We start from the raw sequence: 23003 nt of genomic DNA, 5'->3' as shown, positions 1-23003 counted from the left end.
TATTTCTTCTGTGTGTGTGTGTGTGTGTGTGTGTGTGTGTGTGTGTGTGTGTGTGTGTGTGTGTGTGTGTTTGTGTGTGTGCACGCTCTGCAGAGTCTGGATGATGGCAGGCCACAGAAAGCATTGCAGAAGCCTCCTCTCAGACAGGAAACAAACATGGCCAACTTCTCCTACCGCTTCTCTATGTATAACATAAACGGTGAGACCTCATTCACAATATGAAAATAATAACGCTGATCAGAAAAGAGTAAGAAGAAGTGATTAATCACACCCCTCCCCCTCTACCCTCCCCTGCTCTCTGCTCTCCCTGTATCCTTTATCTTTTCCTCCCTCACAGAGGCGTTGAACCAGGGAGACACCGTGGACCTCGATGCCCTGATGGCCGACCTGTGCTCCATCGAACAGGAGCTCAATACCATTTCCAGACCAAACTCCACGTCTCGTGGCCAGAGCAAGGGCCAGCAGAGGGCCCCTGGAGGGCGCAGTGCTAGTACCAAGCACACAGGCACCAGTGGAGGGGGAAGCAGCGGAGGTAGTCCCTGAACAATAATAAAGCCGTCAGCTTCACTTGCTGTGTGACACAAAGCAAAATGGTTTATTTCCTAACAACCTAACCTAATTTATATATTCATATATTGATGTTTAAAAATGCTCCATGTAGCAGCTGGGATGTGTGATCAATGCAGTCCTCCTCCATCTGAGCTGTGTTGTAATTTTGAACTCCCCCAACAGGAAGCACCAGCAGCAGCACCCGGGCGTCACCAGCCAACACAGTACGAGGCGGCAGCGTCCACGCCCGCCCCGCGGCCTCCAACATCTCCCTGGATGACATCACCTCTCAGCTGGAGAAGGCCTCTCTCAGCATGGATGAAGCGGCTCGTCAGACGTCCTCCTCTTCCTCCTCCTCCTCCTCTTCTTTCTCCTCCACCACGCTCCGGCGGCCCTCGTCGGGGTCGTCCAGCGGCGGGCAGCACCGCAGGACGGGCTCAGTGGGCGCGGTCAGCGAGCAGGAAGCTCCGTCCCAGCGGTCCAGTGTAAATTCAGCATGTGCCTCAGCGTCCAGCATGGACTCCCTGGACATTGATAAAGTGATGACGGGCGGAGAGGCGGAGGGCCAGAGCAGCCCGAGCACACAAGGACAGAATCAGACCAGCACTGAGGTATGACCCACACTGAAGTACACACAAACACTGAAAAACACACACCAAGCAGTTAGACGGAGTATATCAGCTGATAAGAAAGTGTGTGTGTGTGGGAGCCACAGTCTGGAAGACGTGTATGTTTCCATGTGCATTGGTAAGTGAAATCTGTGTTAATAAGGTTTGGGGTCGATTCAGTTTCTGTCAAGACACAGAGGACACACACTGTACCACACTGACTAACAACAAAGACGTCTTTTGGATCTCTAAGAAAAACCAAATTTGCTGAATTGACCTCAATCCAGCTGTGATCCTGCATGTTTAACCACACAGCATGACGTCCGGAAGAAAGTGCATGCCTGAAGCACACTGAGAGCCGATCCACAGTACGGCCCGTGTATTGTGGATTGGGTGGTGTTTTAACGACAGCATTGTAATCGCCTGTTAGTCTCCTAAGTGTGACTTGGATTACAATGTTAACATCTACTGTCTCTGAATTTCTTTGTTCACTCACCAAGCCTCTTGGCTCGCTAACAAAAGCAAAAATATTCCCTGAAGTATGTTTGTTTAACTTGTTTCAATGGACTGAAGCTAATATACTGTACATAAACCGATAAGTATGTTTATGTGACTTGGGAGGAGAGGGATGTATGATCTGTTAACACAGTATCTACAGCACGACCCCTGACCCCTCTGCATGTGCTTATATTATTTGTGTTTGCATCCTTTCCTATATCTGTGCTCTCTGTCCGCACACACCTTGCCTGCACCTCCCGATTTTTCCCAGCATGTCACACTGCGACGGGCCAACGGTAAGCCAGCCAGACGGCAGCTTGACTTCACCTCACAAGAGGGTGAAGTGGATCGGGCCACTGTAAGTGCATGTGTGCGAGCTTGCATGTGTGCGTGCATGCGTAGAGGCATTTGACCATAGAAGGCTGCGCGGTTGACCATTTAGAGAGTGTGGTCAGATGCTGAAATTTGTATTAATGATGATGCAAGTTACAACGGAATTTGCTGAATAATTGACATTTTAGTTTGAGTGTGCAGCCTTTGGTTTGTGTGTAATGCATGCACATGTAACCATAAGCATAAAAGCGTGTATGGATTGTGTGTGTATGTGTGTGTGAAAGTAGTTGTAGACTCCGGGTTTTGCAGCCAGCCAGAATGCACAGCATTACTACCTGTTCACACGCTCCAAGTCTGTTGCAGTCATGTGCATATCTGCAGTTCTTGTCACAATCATTGCTTCTTTACCCACAGCTGCAGCTAACGACAACCACAACTGCTGAGCGCTCCATTTATGGAGCCTTCTCTCGCTTCCACGCTTCTCTTAGACCAAAAAAAGATCAAAACACCTGCGATTAATAAGCCTCCAAGAATCATCTGGCACTGACTTCTCTATATTTTGTCTGTTCCTCTGCTCTCTCTTTTTTTTTTATCTCCCCTCCTCTCTTCACCCAAGCACTCCTATCTGGACCGAGAAACCTCACTCATTCTGAAAAGCATAGCTGGAAAGCCTTCTCACCTCCTGACCAAGGTGACCGCCTCATACACTCGCTTCTCTGTTTGTTTTTTTTTCTTTCTTTCTTTGCTCGTGTGTGTACACTGCTTCTGTCCTCTGCTTTGCATGTTTTTAAGTGGAAAAAATCCATCTTGATGATCTGCTTGAAGTCAGACCCATTTATTAACTTGCTAAAATAAAAAATTTTAAAAAAGGCATCAAAGCCAACACGGAGATGTTTTTGGAGAAGCACTCTTACCCTCAGGCCTTTTCTCTGAGGGCTGTCAAACATTACTGTTTACTGGTGTGGCAAAAATAAACTATAAGACCACATCACAGGTAATTAAAATTCACATATCTAAAGGCTTTGGAGTATCAGAATGGATTCTTCCTCCTCATTATTTCCCATGCTTATAGACTGAATACACTTGATTTATTTTTTCCTACATGGCATCCGCTGACATGTAGCCTTCTGACTGTAGGTCTCTATTTTCATTTATTTTTTTAAAATCTCTTTCCCCTTGATGCTGGTTTTTGATTTGCACTGTCCTCATTAAGAACAGAAATATGATTTCATGTCATTAGAGCTGCAATGATTAGTTGTTGAATTGGCTACAATCTTGATAATCGATTAATTGTAATAATAAATAGTCATAATCATCAGTCAAAAGGTCAAACCAGCCTCCTCCAGTGTGAGGATTTGCTGCTTTTGCCTGTTTTGTCAGATTTTGTCAAGTTTACAAACAGTAGTTTCTCAAATTAAGCTTCTCTGACATTATATAGATTAATCAATTAATTGATAATTAATCATTAGTTGCAGCCCTGTGTGTTATCTCAGAGTTGTGTGTGTGTGTGTGTGTGTGTGTGTACCATGCTTGAATTTGTATTGAATTGGGCAATGTCTATTTGGTGCTGCAGGTTTCCATTAAAGGGAATTTAATACATTTGCTTTGCTGTTCCACACGTTAAAACTAAACACATGCTCGTACAAACACAAGACAATGAAATGCACAAAGATGTAGTGAGAGGAGCCTGAAAACAGTGGAGTTTTTATACAGTGTATTGTGTTGGTCCTCTGAAGTTCCCCCTCACATTATTTTACTATAAACCTCTTGGCAGCCGTCAGGTTTCCCAGCAAGTGTATTAGTTGCAGCCCTTGGCTCCCATGCAAAGCTTATGCCGATCAGATGTGTGCAGATTTGTGGTTTAAAGTTGGCCGCCGCTGATTGTGATTTATCCTACGATCGCTGCGCAGCACGTAGCCAAGTGTGCGCCGAGGGATTCCAAGAGAGGCAGGCGCTGAAGTCCAGAGCTCCCAGAATCCTGTTGAGATTTAATAATCCAAGAGCTTTCGCTGAATATGAGACAAACCACAAATGATTGTAATCTTAGATCATATAAGGGTCTTGAAAACTCCAGGGAAAGACTTCACAACAAAAGCCATCTCCAGACCTCCATTAGCAGTCGTTGATTTCTTTCTGAAACCTTTTCAGTTATTTGAATATAATAGATGTGAAGCTGGCGGACTCCCGCAGCAACATCCCCACAATTCATCTGCCCTCAAAATTTTCAGGCAACATCTTGCCATGGCAGTTTCCCTTTGTATTACAAAACAATGGAATTAATTCAGTGTTTCAAGGCTATTGGTTTCTGGCATCCGAGCTCTCAGTCCGTCCGTGTATTCAGAAAGCATTGAGTAGTTTGAAAAAAGGGGGAGAGGATAGACAGCCCGCGGCGTACAGCAGGCTGTGAGGGAGTTTGTGTGTTAGTGTTACAGTGAGAGGGCGAGCGGCGATCGCCTCAACTCTCTCTCTCTCTCTCTCCCCTCGCTCGCAAATCAGAATACTGAATGAGCGCGGGATGTTTGGGAACAAGCAAGGGGGGAGAGAGTGGAAGACATCAAAGGGAGACAGAGCCAAGAATTTTTTTTTTTTTTTTTTTTTTTCCAAGGCAAGGCAGAAGAGCCTTTTAAAACTGGCTCTGGTGTGGCTGAGTGTGGAAGTGGAAGGGAGAAGCTGTGGCTGTGGAATAGGAATCGGACTGACGTCTGATAGAAGAACAGGGTGTAAAGGGAATAATGGAGGGGCTGCGCTGACATTTCTTGGGGCTAAACCTACAGTGTGACTCGGATTGACTCTGAACTGTAATCCGCACAACCCCCATGACCTCTGTTTCTCACACACGCAGGCTCACACACTTGGCTTGCTAAAAGCCCATCACTGTGTGTTGGCCAAACACAGTGTTGGCTTCTATTGCATTAATGTGTTTGTGCTCTGGAGCTGGTCATGTGTAAAAGGTAGTCTGGGTCAAGGAGGAGGGCTGGGGAGGGGGGGGTTTCTTGAGATAAGAGGCTTGGGGAACGGTTGTTAGCCCCCATCACCCCCTCACACGCACACACACACACGCCTGTATGTACACACACAGCTTCAAATATTCAGCACCTCAGCTTCTCATTCACCCGAAATCCACTCTCCGCCCTTGTCGCTGTAGTTTAGCTCTGGGGCCAGTGTCAGTCACGGTCTGCCCCCCCTCTCCCAGCGCCCTTGTCCTGAGTGGCTAAAGGGTAGAGGGTCTTGCAAATGGGGCGTGCCAATTGGCTGACCCGTCATTCTACTATTTTTGTGGGGATTATGCTCTATCAATTGGGCACGCTCCCAAACCTCTGCATCTGTTCTAGAGAGAGAGAGAGAGAGAGAGAGGGGAAGAGAATGATAGAGAGGGGGGAAAGAGAGAGAGAGAGAGAGAGGGGAGGAAGCAGGAAGAGAGGGTGGAGGGCGGGGAGGGGCATCATCCTCCGTACTGTCTCACTTTGGGTTTTTAGTCAAGTTGCGCTCCTCTCAGGGCGCACATGTCTGCGTGCCAGTGAACCTGCGCTGTCACAGAGCCGCTGCTCGGCACAGCCTGGGCTAGCTTGACCACTGTCGCCTGTGAGGGATGGAGGATGCGGATGCGAGGCTGAATTACTTCTCCTGAGGATCACGGTGGAATAACTTCTTCTACAGCAGCAGCTTTAGGTGGCGAATTGAAAAAAAAAAAAAAGTATTTTTCGCTTCAATGTAAAAACCGCTGAGAACGAACCTGTTTTCATCCTTCTCCATCAATCATGGACACGTCTGGATATCTTCTGAATATTTTTCCCCCTTTTTTAATATGATCTTCTCAGGAGATCGTTGTATCTATGAGTGGAGGGCATAGACGCTTTTCTGGACTGATCCTACACTCATTCGCAGCCTCTCGCCCTTCGGGGGATCTCCTACCATTGTTTCCCTTCTGCTGTACAGCCAGATCAAAGGGAGCCGCTGCATGAATCCAATATGGAACCGTAGACGGCGAACGGAGCGCCATATTTGAGGGGACACACCAGACCAGTGTCACAATAGCAGCGATTCAGCATCACATTGTTCATTTATGTCTGGTCGCATATTCGCACATAAGTGATTGAACACACCCACTTCACACACACGTGGACGCAAACACAACCTGCAGAATGGAGGTGATGGCATCCTGTTGGAGGGGGCAGGTAAGCGACCCGAGGGAAAATTAGATTTGCTCAAGACACCACGCGCCACCATGCCCGAGGCTTGTGCTTTTAAACGCTTGAGAAGGCTGCTTACTATTTAATGAAGTTGTGTGTGCAGGATGTTTCACTCCTGCCACAGGAATGATGAAAGACATGTGTGAAGAGGGTGAGGCAAGGCTATGAAATCAAAAACCGGTTTTTGGTTTTTTGGTTGTTTTTTTTTTAAAGTTGGTGTGAATGACAGCTGTACTAACGGTGTTCCTGTGTGTCCATCCAGGAGGAGCAAGCTGCCAAACTGAAGGCAGAGAAGATCCGAGTCGCTCTGGAAAAAATCAAGGAGGCACAGGTCAAGAAGGTGGGATCACCTCTTTCCTTTGTGTGCACACACACTCTCACGTCACTGACTCAGTTTCTCTTTTGTAAAAAGCCATTCTGACTCGTATAATAATTGCTGTCTTGTCATTTTCGCTGCACACTGCATTTCTTTGTGAACTTCATTCACAGCGAGGCGATGAAGCGCAGAGAAAATAGGTCATTGCAGTGTTTGATTGTGTGTGTGTGTGTGTGTGTGTGTGTGTCTGCTGGGGAGGGAGCAAGGAATCAGACACAGGCTTCAGAAAAAGATGCAGTGTATGTGTGTGTGTGTGTGTGTTGTGAGACAATGCAGACACATTTTGCATAAGAGATCTTATTTACCCCACCCAACCAAACAAGTGCTGGTTTTCGGTGAACAACTGGGGCGCCTTGCTCCATTGACAGCCGTGTCTCCGCTGGGAAGTCGGTATGGGGCTCCACAGGCAGGCCATTTTTACCAGTGTTTCCGCCAGTGAATGAACTGTCTCAGTGAATGAGAGCGCTGCCATTTAGCAAAATGATGTCCTTTTTTTTTTTTTTTACATGCAATGAATAGCTGAGGCCTGATAGTGTTTCAACAAACAAGGCTAGACTTCACCCTGCCAAGTGAATGGTACATGACAAGATAAAGAGTGCTGGTACAGCTGGGGCTCAGCGCTGGTGAATGCTGTGATGTGCTTAATGATTAGTGCTGCGCTTGTCAGCATTTTATGTAACCACCAATTTACTATGTTTTGGATTCATAACAACAAGGCAGTTTTATAGGATTGTTGTTTATTCTTTTCTTCTGCCACACTCGGGGTTTTTAGGGGTTTCTCCTGTGAGAAATGTAGGTCAGACTCCCCATGTCTGAGTCTCACAGCTCTCCCAGTACTCTTATTTGTCCTTGTCTGTATTCGGTCAACAGCACCCACATACTGATTGGATATCTGGGTCCCAGTGGGCGGGGACAAACATGAGGTCAAGGAATTTCGGGCTTTATTTGATTTCACACCAGGATATGTCTTATATAGGCTGTGATTGTGTGAGCCTGGATTTGGCACATGTGTGTTTGTCACGTTCAGCTTAGTTTAAGCTTGCTTGTTATGGAGGACTTTAGTTTGCCTGTGGATGCAAAGCCTTGGCTAGATTACTGGATTTTTGTAGCTGTATATGCGACATTGTGACTCTAGTGACCCATAAATAGTTAAAAGAATTTGAAACAAGCTTTACAAACACCCACCCCCCCAGTACATTGACACTACCTATTCCAACCCAGGGTCTGAATTTGCGGTACACTATTACTGCAAAGATGTTAAGACATTAAAATATATTCACATAAAATATTGATCTCTTTTCCATTAACGTGTAGCATCAAGTTGACCAACATTCTCCCAATCCTCTTCCTCAGCTGGTGATCAGGGTCCACATGTCGGACGAGAGCTCCAAGACCATGATGGTGGATGAGCGGCAGACAGTCAGGCAGGTGCTGGACAGCCTGCTGGATAAGTCGCACTGTGGCTACAGCCCTGACTGGTCTCTTGTGGAAACCATCACTGAGCTACAGATGGGTAAGATAGGAGCTGCAGATAAGTTTCCACCACCCCTGAGTCAACTAAACATTGTTTATGGTTCAGTTCAGTCTGCACAGTTAGAATGTGGAGATTTTGCACAAAGCATGAGAGCAGTGTAAACAATGTAGGTGACAAACATGAACTGTATGATAATTACGGGCAGTCTAAATTGTCACTGTTTGTGGCTTCACGCTATCTGCGAGGCTTACAGTTAAAGGTTGTGCCCCACCCAAAAATCCCCGGCGGGAGGAAATTAAGTGCACATTTGCAGGTCAGCAAGAAAACTGCATATCTTGCATCTCATCTTCTCACTGCTCCTTCTTCTCTCCTCTCCCCAACCCTCTCCTCTCTTTCTCTCAGAGCGTATTTTTGAGGATCATGAGAACTTGGTGGAGAATCTGTTGAACTGGACCCGGGACAGCCACAACAAGCTCATGTTCATTGAGCGCATCGAGAAATATGCTCTTTTCAAGAACCCTCAGGTGATGGTCCATTACACTTCCACACACACACACACACACAGAGCAGAGTGAAGGCGGGTCATCTTCTCAATACCCTCTGTAGTTGCCTCTGCATTCAGCACGTAAATGCTGAAAGCATATGCTATACACACAAACACATTGTTTATGCATGCTCAGCGACTGCGCAGCCCAGAGAGCCGGGGAGTGAACAAGGGAGTGTGTTTGTGTAGGAGAGTTGGAAGTAGGTCAAAGCTCTAAAGCGAGTAAAGGTGAATAATTTATTTAACATAAGACGAGGTGAGCCGCTCCTCTCCTCCTCCTCTCCCTGTCCTCTAGTCACTTCACTGTTCTTCTCAATCATTTCCAGAACTACTTGTTGGGGCGGAAGGAGATGTCAGAAATGGCTGACAGGAACAAAGAGGCTCTATTAGAGGTGAGTATTTGCAACCGACAGGCTTTCTCCATTTCTACTGAACAGGAGGATTAATCATGAGCTAAACTTTCATTTTCGTGTGCGTGTCCTTCTTCAGGAGTGTTTCTGTGGCGGCTCGGTGTCTGTGCCGGAGATCGAAGGTATCCTGTGGCTGAAGGAGGATGGGAAGAAGTCGTGGAAGAAGCGTTACTTCCTCCTCAGGGCTTCAGGGATCTACTACGTCCCAAAGGGCAAAGCCAAGGTCAGTGAGACTTGAGATCATACACTGCAGGCACGCGGCCGTGCTGCTCAGACAGAAGGAAGATGGAAAACAGAGATGTGGGTTGGGGTTATGAGAACCCGTTTCACTCAGTCTGCTCTGTGGTATTTCCTGTTTTTGCCCTGATCACTTTGAGCGCAACTGAAACCGAAGATTTACTGTACACATGTGCTCTATTTTTAGCATCATCATCCCCTGGAGTCATTTTGAGACTGTAACACTTTTTGCACAGTCTTCAAAGACACCACATCGACTTTCAGTGGCTGCATTACTGGAGGCCAATACTGTTTATCATTGTGTTGCTGTGTGTAAATCCTGCAATCTTGTCTGAGCTAAAATGTAGACTGAGTCCCACAATAAATCATTTTTCCAGCATTGAATAAAGATTTGCACATTAAAGTTGGATCTGAAAAAACATGCACACAAATCTTGGACTACAGTGTGACATAGGTCCTTTTGTGATCAACCAGTGTATCAACACATCCTCTTGCCTCCTGTGTCTCCCTCCCTGCAGGCGTCCAGAGATCTTGTGTGTTTCCTGCAGCTGGACCATGTTAACGTGTATTACGGCCAGGACTACCGCAGCAAATACAAGGCTCCGACTGACTACTGCCTGGCCCTGAAGGTGAGCCGAGATTAGTGTGTTGTGACCATATTAACGTAAAGATCTCTTATCATCTGTACAATAACGTATTTAATAAGGAACCATGCAGAATACTGTGCAGAGTCTTAGTGGATGGTGCAGGTTTTCATACAGTGATGGAAAATGGTGATGAAGAAATTTGTTGTTTGCCATAATAATAAAAATATAAATAAAAAATAACGGCAGATAAACATAGACAGTGACATGCATCTAGAAAATACCACCTCCAATAGCTTCCAATCAAGTCAAATCGATTAGTTTAATTGTATTATTATTGATATTTGATGAGTAGGAAGTGGATCAAGTGTTTTGTGTCATTAATTATCACATATAATCTTTTCATTATGAAAAAGATGTTGTTTTCCACTGGACACTGGGAGCAGTTGAGGATATTCAAATGCATATTTAATTCTTTTTGCAGCATCCACAAATCCAGAAGAAGTCACAGTACATCAAGTATCTGTGCTGCGATGATGTCAGGACCCTGCACCAATGGGTGAATGGGATTCGAATCGCCAAGGTAGGTCGAAACAAAAAAGAATAATTGTTCTCTAGCACCGCTATCTTAATTAATGTTACCTCATTGTGTTATTTTGCCTTGTCTCTGTGTGTGTTTGTGTGTAGTATGGAAAGCAGCTATATGTGAACTACCAGGAAGCCATGAAGAGGACAGAGGCGGCCTATGATTGGTCCTCTCTCTCTACCTCCAGCATCCGATCAGGCTCCAGCTCTGCCAGCATACCCGGTTAGTTCATCGTTTAATCACCATTTTAATAGATTTCGGAACGTCATTTTTGACATTTTTAACGTTTTGATGGCTGTAGTTGATGGATAACCTTCTTAATATTTTTGTTTTAACCTTATCCCTGATCCTTTTCATACTTTTCATGCATCATACTTTCACTATATTAAGAATATACCTCTTTCAGAAAGGCTTACTGTCATTTGTGTTTGCTTCCAGAGTCCCAGTCTAATCATTCAGGCCATTCAGACAGTGGTGTGGACACAGGCTCCTCTCATGGCCGGTCCCAGAGTGTGGTGAGCTCCATCTTCTCTGAGGCCTGGAAGAGAGGCACCCAGATCGAGGAAAACTCCAAGGTACAGCTTCCTGTCAAAGACTTTTTTGTTGCATGGGTTTAAGAAAATTTCTCATCACTTCACTGAGCTAACACACAGTGTGTTTCTAGCAGATGAGAATGGAGGCATCCAGAGGGGCCACCCTGCCGCACGCCTCCCACAGTCACCGGCATCACAGCCAGCATTCAGTGGACCATCCAGCCCTGACACCACCTCCTCAGCCTCAGCCTCAGCCCCAACAGCAGCACCCACCGCAGCCTCAGCACCCACCGGTGCAACCCCAGACACCGACCCAGCCACAACACCAGCACCTGCCTCCCCAGCCTCAGTCTCCTCAACAGGCCCCGCAGCCCCCGCCCCAGTCGCCTCAGCGCCCTCAGCAGCCGCCACAGTCTCCGCAGCAGCAGCAGCCACCGCCGCCACAGACCATCAGCAGCTACAACCACATGCCCCCACAGCAGCAGCAGCAGCAGCAGCAGCCGGCTCCCCCACCCCCACCTCCTCCTCCTCCACCGCCTCCTCCCCCTCCTCCACCCCCGGTTCAAATGGTGTCGCACCACTTCCCGGCTCCCACCATGTACAAGTACAGCACCATCACCAGGCTGCAGAACCAAAAGCCCTTCCAGGCCGCCAATCACCACAAGCTGCCCAGTCACCTCCACGCCACAGCTCAGCAGGTCCTACCCCCAGGTCCGACACCGCCCGCGCCCGTCAAACCCAATGTGAATCACATTGCGGCAAGGACTAATGTCCCACCTCCCCCTCCGCCTCCTCCTCCCCCTCCACCGTCCATGCCGACCCCTGGGTCAGCCATGGCTGTGTTGAAGCTGGGCCCTCCCAGCCCTGCCACCCTGGCTCCCTTCATTCCTCCGCCCCCAGCACCTCCACCTGCTCTGCTTGCACCACAGACCAACGGAGTAGCATTTCCTCCTCCGCCTCCTCCCCCTCCACCCCCGCCTGCACCAGCTCCCATGAGCCAGCCCGTTTACCCCAACGGGCTGAAGCAGGCCCTGAAGGAGAGGTTTCCCAGCCCGCCACGGGACCTCCTGCCTCCAAATGGAGACCTTGAGGATTCCCCACCGCCTGCTCCTGCCCCACCACCCCCACCTCCTCCACCTCCACCCCCGCCACCACCTCCTCCTCCTCCCCAGCAGTTCCCAGTGCCGGCCCAGTTTCCACCCCCTCCTGCGCCACCACCAGCACCACCCAAAACCTTCACCCCAGGCTTCGTCCCTCATACTGCCCCCAAGCCCGTGTCACCTGTCGCACCGTTCCCCCCTGCCCCACCCCCTGCTGCCTTAGGGGGCCCGACCCCACCACCACCACCACCCCCACCTCCACCTGCACCCCTCAAGAAGCAGTTCAGCCTCCAAGCAGGCCACACCTCCAGCCACCCCCCTCCGACTCTGCCCAAGCAGCACAGCCTGTCGAAACCACCCACTTCCACCGGAGCCCCTCCCACCATGTCTCTGGTGAAACAGCTAGCAAGTCAGTTTCCAGGAGCTTCATCCCAAGTAGCCAATCACATAGAGAGCCCCAAAGCCCCCCTCTCCCCACCTGCGGTCAAGACCAAACCAAAATGGCAGCCTGGGGGTGGCCAGCAGCTACAGTCTCCAGAGTTCCCTCCTCCCCCTCCAGATAGCAACGCTGGCTTCCCTGCTCCACCTGCTCCACCTGCTCCACCTCCTCCTCCGCCACCTCCCCCAGCACCTGTCACAGGCCCGACTCCACCTCCTCCTCCCCTTCCTCCTGGAAACCTGGGCTCCCCCCTGAGGAGATCGCCCTCTGGCTCCTTCAATTTGGGAGGCAAGAAACCTCCTCCCACCCCCCAGAGGAACTCCAGCATCAAGGCCAACGCCTCCGCCTCTTATGAGGAATCCAGGAGGAACTTACTCAGCAAGTTTGCTCCGCAGGGCAACACCTCTCCTTCCTCGTCATGTCCCGCCTCCTCCTCTACTGGCTCCCCCTCCAAGGACCACTCAGCTGGACCCCCTGCTCCCCCCAAACCAGGCAAGCTCAACCTGGCCAACCTGCCCTTGGCGCTCCAGTCCAAAGTGAGCCAGGCGAAGCAGTCCGGTGGAGACTTCCCCTCCCCACCACCTGAGTGCTCCTACTTCCCACCTCCTCCCCCAGCCTCAGAGCTCTTCCCCCCTCCTCCGCCTCCTGGAGGTGACGCCCATAGTGGAGGACCTCCAAGGGTAGCCGTGGTCAACCCCCAGCCCCAGGCTCCCCCTCCTCCACCACCTGTCTCCCTTGTCAGCAACTCAACATGGGGAAAGAGCTCACTGAAAAAGACTCCTCCACCTACACTAGCACGACGTAGTAACACCACCCCGGAGCCCCCTCCGCTCTCGCCACCTCCACCCACCTCCCCAAAGGGCAGCTCAGGCCAGCCCAATTTCCTGGAGGATCTCAACCGGACACTGAAGCGAAAGTCGGTGGGTCGACAGGGTTCTCTCAACTCCGCGGGCCTCTCTGGGAAGCTGGACCCTGCGGGGACCATGGATGACATGGCGCTGCCTCCGCCGCCCCCGGAGCTGCTCCTGGACCAAGGAAAGCAAAGCAACGGAGGAAACGGTGGCTACATGTCCGGAAACATCTCAGGCTATGCAACGCTACGACGAGGACCCCCACCTGCACCACCCAAACGGGGGGACGCCACCAAACTTACTGGAGAGTGTTGAACTTGGAGATGGGGGACGCGATGAAGATGGATGAATAGACAATGAAAGAGTTTATGGACGTGAACTGGGAGCAAATTCCCGGATTCCTTCTCTCCTCTTGGGATCACAATGATAAATAGATGACTGTGTATATACTAAAACCCAAACCAGACCGTGATCAATTAGTGTTTGCTAATTATTGCATTTTTTGAACATGCTTGCCGCTCTGGATCAGTGGGGTTTACAATACTGGGACAATTAAGACTGGAGCAGGTAAGTTTGAGGTTTCAGAAAAGTAAGATGCTCTTAACTTTCTGCAATTCTCTAAACTCTCTGGAACATATTCTCTTGCCCGCTATGGTAAACCCCACCCGTCTGGCACACCAAGCAGATTTAAATAAACACTAATAAGAATTGTGCAAATATTACTGGATCCAGGTCTGAGCCAAACCATGTATCCGCTTCTTCGCCATAAGTTTGTGCCACGTACTGGAGACGACAAAAAAAAAGAAAAAAAGAGGAAACAAAAACTCATCAGGATCTTTCTGCTTTGATACTGCATGGACCTCATGTTACAACGAGCTGTAAAACATGAAGCTGTTCTGGTGTGAGTGCATGTGTGAGAGAGAGAGAGAGAGAGAGAGAGAGAGACTGAGACTATATGCATACATGCATCGCGTGCATGCATGTATGCATGATTATATGGTGGCGAAGTAGTGAAGCATTAGGAAAGGCCTTTGTGGAGCGGTTTGCTTTTATATGAAATTATTTAATGATCGAAAAATGGAAGGATTTTTTTTACAAGTCTGTCTTTTAATAGCTGGTCAACAAAGTCTAGAGAGGATCCAAACAATAGGGCACAATGGAATGTATATGGACTCACACACATGGAGGTGACGATTCAGTAGAACACAAACGCTCAACGGCAACAGCTCGAACTTTAAAATGTTTTGTCTCAAACATTTCTAGACTGTTTCACCACTTGGCAAATGCAAATCAGAAGGAAGCCTTATTCCCAAAGTCTTGCACAGAGGTCAAAGCAGAAAAGGAGATTTCTTCCAAAGGCTCGGCAGAGTCTGGACTGTGCAACCGGAGAGAAACTATACTTTTAATTTAATGCAAACTTATAATGGACTTGTGTAAAATGGAGATGGAGGCCTGTGGTGGTGTATCTTCGTGGACAGTGTGAGTTCCCTGTGCGTTGGCTTGATTTTTTTTTTTTTTTGGACCTTATCCTTCAGTTTGTATCTGTACAGTTGCAGCTGCTACTCCGTTACTGTGGGTCCCCACCGCCTTCTTAAATCACATGGCATCACAATCCAGGAAGTAGGAAGTACAGTTTGGATTCAGCCGTGTGAAGTGTGCTCATCTTGTCCACACAAGGTCCCCCCCCCCCCCCCCCCGTTTGGAAAAAGATACATGTGTCAAGTTAATGTACAGAGCATTAAATCACGTAGTCAATAACAAATGATCCAAGTGGCATTAGACTGAATGTTGCTTTCAACTTTGTGTGTCTATCGTATCTTGTTTCTTCATGGTGCCATGACTGCTTCAGCCCTTAGTGCACAGGGACTAAGGTGATCTCTTGATTTTTGTATCTAGAGAGTGGATCACGAAAAGGGTTTTCATGTCTAGCAGCAATGCCTTCATTTTAAGGGTGCTAGCGCCGGTCCTTCAAGGAACTCAACTCTCAACATGTCCTCGCGTTTGCCGGGATGACACATCATCAAAGTTTCACACCATTTAAACCGGTTTGAAGTTGGCTTTCGTGTGGAAATGTGTGCTGTGGAATTGGTTTTTACATGATCCAGCTCAGAGGAGATGATGGTTGGCGAACATGCTACTCTTTTGTCCTACTCCAGCCACAAGCCCGTGTGATTGCCACTTGAAGGCAGTGTACCATTTCCTATAACTGAATATCATCATCCGTAAGAGGACAGTTTGCTACAGTACAGTATGTAAGTTATTGACGTGCTGATGTGAACACGTGGGGCCAAATGAAATGAAGAAAAATGTTTGCAGATAAGGTAAACGTGTCCTCTTGCATATAAACTGCAAATCACCAATATAAATGTTGAAACCAGACGTCAACGTGTCTCAGAGTCCTCATTTGTTCTAGTGATCTGATCTGATAAGGTGGAGCTGGGAGGATTTATACCAGTAATTTACATGAGCACCGTCATCATCACAGTTCAGGTGCAGAGGGTTGAAATGGATCTCACACTCCCTCTAGTGGTTTTATTCTGCCCTACACTTAATTTTTTTAGCACACATTTTGGAGCCTCTTGTAACCAAATAGAAAAAGTTAAATTATGGGGATTTATTGATTAATTTATTGAATTATAAAGATGTTTTTCTTATGCAGTTCATTAATCACTTGTAATCTAACTTAATAAATATCAGGGGAGGAAAAAAAAGGAAACAAAGGATTATATGCAAATTCCATTTTTAATAATTCAAGTTTGTTCTCTGATCAGCACCAAAATGTTTCCAGAGTGAGTCGAGCCTTTACACCAGGAAGTTGCTGAAAGTGTCTCCCCTGGGCTTCACCTCCACTGTCTGGCTGTGGAGGGAGCGAGCAGACTGGGCGGGTGGAGGCGGAGATGGTGCAGAAGGAGCCGGGACTGTTGAAAAGATACCGGTTCTCTGGTCAGTTACACTGGTGAATACATACAGAAATACTGAAGGTCAGCTCAATGAATATTTGAAAAACCAGTATCATAATCTTTATGTCTTTAAGTCCCAGTTTAGTCTGAAGCTGTTGAGAAATCACAAGTTAAAAACACCAGTTAATACTGACCTCTGTTCACAGATGGGATATTGAATTGGTGTCTCCCTCTTGAGAATATCTGTGGAGTCAAAGGCAAAACTTTATTCACATGTTCTCCTGTATTTAGTTCAGACATCTATTATATTGATGCCTTAATTGATTGGAAATCTTAACCTTCGTAAACAAATAAGAAAAGCTATCAAATATGGAAAAATGGAAAATGAGCTTGGGGAAAAATGGAGGAAAAAATGATAAAGACACAAATGCATTCCCCCGCCCCCTTCTCCCTCCTCTTTTGGGCTTCCTCCCCGTATCCTCACCTCCTCACTGGACTCTGAGCTGGAGCTGTCATCACGGCCACATGTGAGAGACACTACCTGGGTTGAGGTGGCGGTCATTCTCACCCGACTGGAGCAGGAGAGGGAGGGCTGGAACGAGAGGAGGGTGGTGTTTTTAATGTTCTGTTTAATGCGAATATCTCATTAAGTGATCAGGAGTCACTGTCCCACTGCGTCATGGCAGAACAGATTTGATCAACAAATTCTGTCCCGGTACATTTATACCAATGTAAACGATCAGTCTGTCCACATGTGTCCTACCTGAGAGACGTTAGGCCTTCACTGTGGTAGAGTGAAACATTTAACATCCAACACTTCATACCAGCTTTCTACTGATAATTGGTAGTTTGGTGCAGAGCAGTAAAGGACTATACAAGTGCTTTTATATGTTTTACTTCAGTGGTTTGAAGCCAGTTGTTTAGTGAACCTTTAAAACAAAGGAATGTCTGATCAGGATCCAGAGCCCCAGGTTGGGAACTGGTATAACTTCAGGTATTAATGCCACTTCAGGTGAGCACTTCTTTTTCTCTGCTTTTTGCTCCATGTCATATTCTCTTGCAATTGCAGACACATGGCATTCATTCAGGTCTTTTGACCCCAGATGCGGTTGAATGTCTCACCACAAAGAAGCCGGGTCTGAAGGCACACGTCTGCGGGTCGCTCCTGGAAGTCTTGGCACACTCTGTCTCTTTAATGCTGAATGTCATCAGCATGTCAACGGTGTTCAGGCCCAAAGGAACAACCTGGCACACGTGATATTTGTCAGGATCCCATAAACTACACAACTAAATTAAACACTTTGAACAGACCAACAGGCAGTTGTGCAGACTCACCCTTTTCACAGAGCCTCGGGTCACCCGGTAAAGATAGTTGACGGCATACACAGAGTTGACCTCTGTCAGAGCTGCTTCCAGGCCCCTGTTTGACATAGACTCCAGCTCTGAGTTGTACACTGGGGCGCCTGCAGGAACACGGACGGGACAAACGGTCACTGTAGTCACTGCATCTCCTTTTAAAAATGATCGGTGCAGGAAGGCCACTCACCTGAGCATCCCAGAAGCTGCAGCAGGGCCAAGAGAGGGATGTAGGACTTCATCTTGACTAGCACCAAAGTGTTGCAGTGCTTCATTGACCTCCCTCTAAATAGCTCAACTTTTGTCCTAAAACCTCTTCGCTCCGCCTCTCGCCCCCAATAACCCCTTAAAAAAAAAAAAAAAAAAAAGCTCCCTCCAAATAATGTCTGTTCCACTTCCTTCACATGATATCTCTTACTTAACCTTTGCTCAGCACTATTGATCCCAGGGCAATGAGCCAAATTACATGACTATGATAAGAAATCAGATTCTCATTCAGATCCTGTTTGATAAACTCTCAAAACTTGTCTGATGCAGATGTCGAAGGCTCTGAAAACTTTCTCTTATCAGATTCTTTAAAATCCCCTCCTTCATGAACACGCCGTTTGCAGCTTGGGTTATTTCACAAGACAGGCTGATGATGTCATGTACTCCCCTGCACAGATCCAGACTGAATCAGGGTCTGATGAAAGTTGGTGGGTTGTTTTTGTTTGCTGTTAAACACACATCCGTTCAAACCAACCCGCACAGTCCCGGTGACGCAGAGATTTCAACTAAAAAAAAAACTAAACCAATAAACAGAACTTAAAGATCTTAATCTCTGACTGTGGTTTATGAAGTTTACAGGGGCTTTGATATGTGACTTTTATTGATCGGTTCAATTCAGTCCAGTCAGTAGCTTCTTAAAAGCACGTTAGCCCATTAAAAAATAATGGTTTAATGAGTTTAACGTGCACACAGGCAGCACAGATGTAAATCAAAAAATGAAATGTGTCCAAAAAAATTTAAAAAATAAAATAAAATTTTACACTTTTAGGGCATAGGAGGGGCTCCATATTTAATAAAAGGATTATATCAGTATAAAAGGCTGTATATCAGTACAGTAATATACCTCATAAGATAAATAAAAAGCACTCTTTTTTTCTAACAGAGTTAAAGTAGTTTACAGTTTATGTAGGTGGAGTGTACAGTAAATTATCTGTAATTTACAACTACAATTTAGACAAAGTGTCCAGACAAACTGAAAATACAGTTTACTGTATATATTACTGAGTGAAACCATAAGTATCTTAATATCAGCTCTAAGAGTGAAGCCCCCTCTACCATCTCTGTTTAAAATGAGGACATAATGACCTTACCCGGCTTGTTGGAGGCCACTGCAGCCACCAACGCTCAGAACAACCAGCCGTACATGAAGTAACAAGAATGGGAGAAATGTTTTTCCATGAAGCTGTTCTGTTCTTTGTCCCAGATCTGCTGATCTGGTTTTGGTCTCCCTCCTGTGGACAGATCAGTGACCTCTCTCTGCCACAGCTCGTGTCAACATCAGGTCAGTTTGAATCATCTGCCAAATCAAATGGAGCAGAATACAAAAAGTTCTTGGGTGTAACTTTTTATCCTCTACTCCAGATTACAGTTTATTTACAAGCACAGTGAGGGATTTAAACAGTTACGTGAACACAACAACCATTTACTCCCATCATATCTTTATTACATTCATCATCAATATCAAAAATACTTCACATTTTAGGAATGTAGAGATTTATAGCTCTTGTAAACAATTTTTTCCTATTATATTTTTCAGAACCCTATTTGACTGTCTAAGAGACTCATTTGTTCCCCATTTTTTTCACCATATTAAATAATATACTCTCTTTGTAATCTCTTTAACAAAAGTGTAACTGCTGACAAAGGAACATCTCCTGTAAAAAAAAAAAAATTAAAAAAAAAAAATACACCGAGAAGAATAACCGCCAGGTCACAGGATAATGTAGTATTTACAAATGCAACTCTAATAGAACCACAGGCTATAGCTGGATCATTTGTATTCATCTTAAAAATACATTTATTTGATACAGGGCTTTAATTTGAATGATTTATATCCTTGATTTCAGTTTGTTAAAAGGAAAAAAAAGCATGTTTGTGGTAATAATATATTTTTTGGGAGTTTGTGAGCTTTCCATTTTTCTGAATCTGATTCATGCTGCCTCTTTTCTGTTTTCAGGACAAATCCTGACACTCTGTGCTTTGATTGCTCAGCCAACAACTGTGTTCACAATCTCAGCGTGTGTTCTGGCCACTTCAAACAACCCTCTGTGTGAGCATGTGAGTCATCTCTGCGTCGGTTCTGATCGGATTTTGTCAACGCTCCTACAGTGTAAATGCAGCCCTCGGTGCATCAAAGTAAACTATACAAATACAGACACATCGAGAAAGGAGCCCTCTTCTCATCGTTCCAGTGTTCCCATCAGAGGCTCCATAGCGGCGAGGAAGCATGCTTCAAACTCCTGATCTGAGAAGCGAGCCACCGACTGACGGGCGTTGCGTCGGAGCTGTAGCCGGGTGGCGGACGGCAGAGCCAGGATCCTCTCTATCGCTTCGGCGTAACTGTCCTCGTCATCAGCCAGGAAGCCTGTCTGGCCCCCCTCGAAAGGAACCACGATGTCCAGCTTGGGGCCACCAGACTTGTGGGCCAGAATGACCTTCCCTGCTGCCATACACTCCACAACACCTAGATGGGATAAAAAAAAAAAAAGAAAAAAAAGAATGAAGATTCACTTTTTGTTATCTTAAAAGAAAACACAGACATAACCTCCGTTAGAGAAGTTACCTATTCCAAAGTGTTCGTTCCACATTGTGTGCAGTCCGACGGTGGCTTCCCCCATCTCTCTCTTCAGCTCCTCAAAGGGTACGTTCAGTTTAAACTCCACCTTGTCACCGACACCCAGCTCCTGGCACAGCCCCCTCAGCATGAGCACCCTATCCTCATCCTCCTGGTTCCTGCATCCACCGATCAGAACCAGCTTCAGCGCCTCCCTGCCCCCAGCGCCCGCCCTCCCCCTGTCCAACACCTTCTTGAAAGCTCTGATCTGCAGCCGGTGATCCTTCTCGGGCCTGAACTGCCCGATGGAAACGATGGAGTGGCACTTCCTGTCCCCGTCATCTTCCAGCGGGATGTCCAGGAAGGCACTGACGTCGCAGGGCGGGTAGACCACACTGGTGCGGTTTGGAGCGCGCCACAGCGACAGGATATGGTCGAGGGTCCAGGAGGAGTTGACCATGATGAGGTCGCTGCAGGAGCCGGCCATGCCGTAGAGCAGGGCGAACAGGCAGTAGTAGACCACCTTGAAGGCACTTAGGAACAGACTGTTGGAGACGTAGTCTGGGTTGTTGAACCTAGGACATAAACAGTTTATAACATTAATAGTTTATGTAATTCAAAGGGAGAAGGACAGGCCTGTGCAGGAGCGGCTGCAGTTACTTCTTGTCACCAGTAGAGGACAATAAAGGTCTTTTTTTTAATGCCCCTTTGATTGTATGCATATAAGAGAATGTAACATTGTGTAGTATTTTGATTAATGCTTGTGATTAAACAAAATAGCACATAATTGTATTAAAATAAAAGCCTGTATGTGCTTTACAACACAGCTATTATGACACAGTTTGCTTTGGTAAAGACGTGCTGATTTACCTGGGGTTCCTCTCTCTCACTACAGACAGCATGTCAGTGCTGATGGTGGGATAGTGAACGTAACTCCCCACGCTACACCCTCCAAAGTAACGGAACAGGGGCAGAGTGAAGGCGTAGCCCATGGAGTCAATGTAAATGTCCGGGACGAACTCCGTCAGCGCCTCCCATCCCAGAAAAATGGAGCCCACACTCTGTCCCAGCAGGGTGAAGTGAGGAAACAAGCCGGGCTCCACAAGCAGCCGGTGCCTCAGGAACACAAAGTGAACCGGCCGGGGGAGCACGATGTTGAAACGACGGCGCGCTCCCTCCAGAATGTGCTGCCCCGTCACACCCAGGTCCCCTGTGTACACCACAAAGTTGATGTCTGCGTACCTGTGTAGATGTGGGTTAAATAAAGCAAGATTTCACATAAGCAGAAGGCGTTTTGATGTATAACCCATACACATTATTTTAACCGTCCTGGTAACTAATTTTCCCCCTGCACCCAGTTCTGATTCTGCTAGTTCACTCTTTATATTTGGCAACACACACAGCTGTCATCATCTATTAAAAAATGTTAATAAATAATAACATTTTGGAAGATTCAAAATCAATAACTAGTAAGTACACAAGTGCAGCTGTTCACCTGTTCTGCAGTGCCCTGATGGCACACCAGAGCACCCTCTCCCCCCCACCACCAGCATTACAGTAGGGGTGGAAGAAGGCCACCGTGGGACGGCCGTCCCTCGCCCTCCGAGCGTTCCTGTTGCTCTGCAGCCAGAGACGCACCGCCAGCACCAGCAGGACCAGGACAGCGATCAGCAGCACACACAGGAAGACCAGGGGCAGCAGCAACTTCCACAGCAACCTGAAGCACAGAAATACAACTCGATGAGTTATGGGTGACAACACATGAGCAAACAAACTTCATTTATATGGTGTTTTACAGGATGAAGAAAACTAAAGATGTTAAATGAAGAGGAAGCTTAAGAAAAAAAAGGATGTTTTTTCATAAATGTGCACTTGTGTGGCTTTTCTGAGACTTTGCAGAAGGCTGATCCAGAGTCAGATTTAAGTGACTACTCAAACACTCTAAAGGTAAATGACTGTGGTTTGGGTGTAACTAAGCTGTAGTAGCGTTATAAGGATGCTGTGGTGACATAGATGTGTACATAATGTATGGACTAAACTCATAATAAACTTAAATCTATTAATATTACAAGCTGTATTCCGTGGTGCTTCCTATTTTGGGAGGAAAACTCGGCTTTAGCTAAATGTTTAGCATTTTTTGGTCTTGTTAATGGAGAAAATGAAAATGAAACAAGCTAACTCATTAGCTTTCAAAATTAACCATCTACATCTGTTTCCCTTCGTTTAAATACTGAGGTTGAATAGTAAAACGGGCTTTACCTTGTTAATTCACACAAACAGTGGACCAGCTGATCGTGGCCCGACATCTTGACAACAGAAATTTAACAACACATAACCTTTCAACTTGTCTCTTTCTTCTTCGGCGGTTTTCCCGCTGTTGTTTGCATTTATGTGGCGCCACCCAGCGGCGAGGAGGCTGAACCGCAGCGCCTTTTTTTTTTTTTTTTTTTTTCCCAGCTTCCAGAGCCCAGCTGTGAAGGTCGGGCTGCATTTATTCAGATGTTTATAGGTCATACAAATAGTTTAAATGGAGGGTGTTGAAAATAAAGCATGCAGCAGTTTGCTAAGCTGCTTCCTCTCAGCCATGTTGGCTGATCTATGCCCTCGTCTTTCA

The 23003-nt window shown here is 46.7% G+C and overlaps 3 protein-coding genes across 9 annotated transcripts in view; 1 reads left to right on the top strand and 2 right to left on the bottom strand.

The window, feature by feature from the left end:
* raph1b (Ras association (RalGDS/AF-6) and pleckstrin homology domains 1b) overlaps positions 1-15691 on the top strand; it is a 38594-nt gene extending 22903 nt beyond the window's left edge. For 2 of the 6 annotated variants that reach the window (XM_071464168.1, XM_071464167.1), the window contains 15 exons: positions 94-199; positions 338-532; positions 733-1160; positions 1927-2013; positions 2605-2679; positions 6441-6518; positions 7908-8067; positions 8431-8552; positions 8899-8964; positions 9062-9205; positions 9738-9848; positions 10288-10386; positions 10491-10611; positions 10828-10964; positions 11054-15691. In XM_071464168.1, the coding sequence (XP_071320269.1) occupies positions 94-199; positions 338-532; positions 733-1160; positions 1927-2013; positions 2605-2679; positions 6441-6518; positions 7908-8067; positions 8431-8552; positions 8899-8964; positions 9062-9205; positions 9738-9848; positions 10288-10386; positions 10491-10611; positions 10828-10964; positions 11054-13627 (4503 nt within the window). In that variant the 3' untranslated portion in view covers positions 13628-15691. The remainder of the gene's footprint in view (positions 1-93; positions 200-337; positions 533-732; positions 1161-1926; positions 2014-2604; positions 2680-6440; positions 6519-7907; positions 8068-8430; positions 8553-8898; positions 8965-9061; positions 9206-9737; positions 9849-10287; positions 10387-10490; positions 10612-10827; positions 10965-11053) is intronic. The other 4 variants (XM_071464169.1, XM_071464172.1, XM_071464171.1 and 1 more) reach the window with 4 other exon arrangements.
* A 344-nt stretch (positions 15692-16035) lies between these two features.
* On the bottom strand, positions 16036-17919 carry spp2 (secreted phosphoprotein 2). 2 transcript variants are annotated; one of them, XM_071464191.1, is made up of 6 exons: positions 17759-17919; positions 17548-17675; positions 17335-17457; positions 16697-16804; positions 16407-16455; positions 16036-16265 (listed from the first exon to the last, which is right to left on the bottom strand). In XM_071464191.1, the coding sequence occupies exons 1-6, from the start codon at positions 17841-17843 to the stop codon at positions 16261-16263; spliced, it is 498 nt and encodes a 165-aa protein (XP_071320292.1). In that variant the 5' UTR covers positions 17844-17919; the 3' UTR covers positions 16036-16260. The 2 variants fall into 2 exon arrangements, with proteins under 2 accessions (XP_071320292.1, XP_071320291.1); XM_071464190.1 differs by having other exon boundaries at positions 16036-16230.
* Positions 17920-19257: 1338 nt separating this feature from the next.
* alg11 (ALG11 alpha-1,2-mannosyltransferase) lies at positions 19258-22935 on the bottom strand. Its single transcript, XM_071464185.1, has 5 exons — positions 22649-22935; positions 21885-22106; positions 21260-21631; positions 20399-20964; positions 19258-20299 (listed from the first exon to the last, which is right to left on the bottom strand). Exons 1-5 carry the CDS (start codon positions 22693-22695, stop codon positions 20016-20018), a joined length of 1491 nt encoding a protein of 496 aa, XP_071320286.1. The 5' UTR covers positions 22696-22935; the 3' UTR covers positions 19258-20015.
* Positions 22936-23003: the final 68 nt, after the last annotated feature.

The sequence above is a fragment of the Trachinotus anak genome, unplaced genomic scaffold (assembly GCF_046630095.1).
Source record: "Trachinotus anak isolate AG129_WGS33_773 ecotype Australia unplaced genomic scaffold, CSIRO_AGI_Tana_v1 ptg000026l, whole genome shotgun sequence".
Classification (NCBI taxonomy): domain Eukaryota; kingdom Metazoa; phylum Chordata; class Actinopteri; order Carangiformes; family Carangidae; genus Trachinotus; species Trachinotus anak.
The sequence above is the reverse complement of the archived record's forward strand: the minus strand, read 5'-3'. Positions and strand labels throughout refer to the sequence as shown.

Excerpts from the sequence above, each read along its gene's own strand:
- spp2 (XM_071464190.1), bottom strand. The coding sequence starts at position 17,843 with ATGAAGCACTGCAACACTTTGGTGCTAGTCAAGATGAAGTCCTACATC. Across the intron at positions 17,676-17,758 it reads GCAGCTTCTGGGATGCTCAG|GCGCCCCAGTGTACAACTCA; the intron begins GTGAGTGGCCTT and ends GTGTTCCTGCAG. Across the intron at positions 17,458-17,547 it reads CCCGAGGCTCTGTGAAAAGG|GTTGTTCCTTTGGGCCTGAA; the intron begins GTGAGTCTGCAC and ends CACGTGTGCCAG.
- alg11 (XM_071464185.1), bottom strand. The coding sequence starts at position 22,695 with ATGTCGGGCCACGATCAGCTGGTCCACTGTTTGTGTGAATTAACAAG. Across the intron at positions 22,107-22,648 it reads TGTTTGTGTGAATTAACAAG|GTTGCTGTGGAAGTTGCTGC; the intron begins GTAAAGCCCGTT and ends TCTGTGCTTCAG. Across the intron at positions 20,300-20,398 it reads GAACGAACACTTTGGAATAG|GTGTTGTGGAGTGTATGGCA; the intron begins GTAACTTCTCTA and ends TATCCCATCTAG.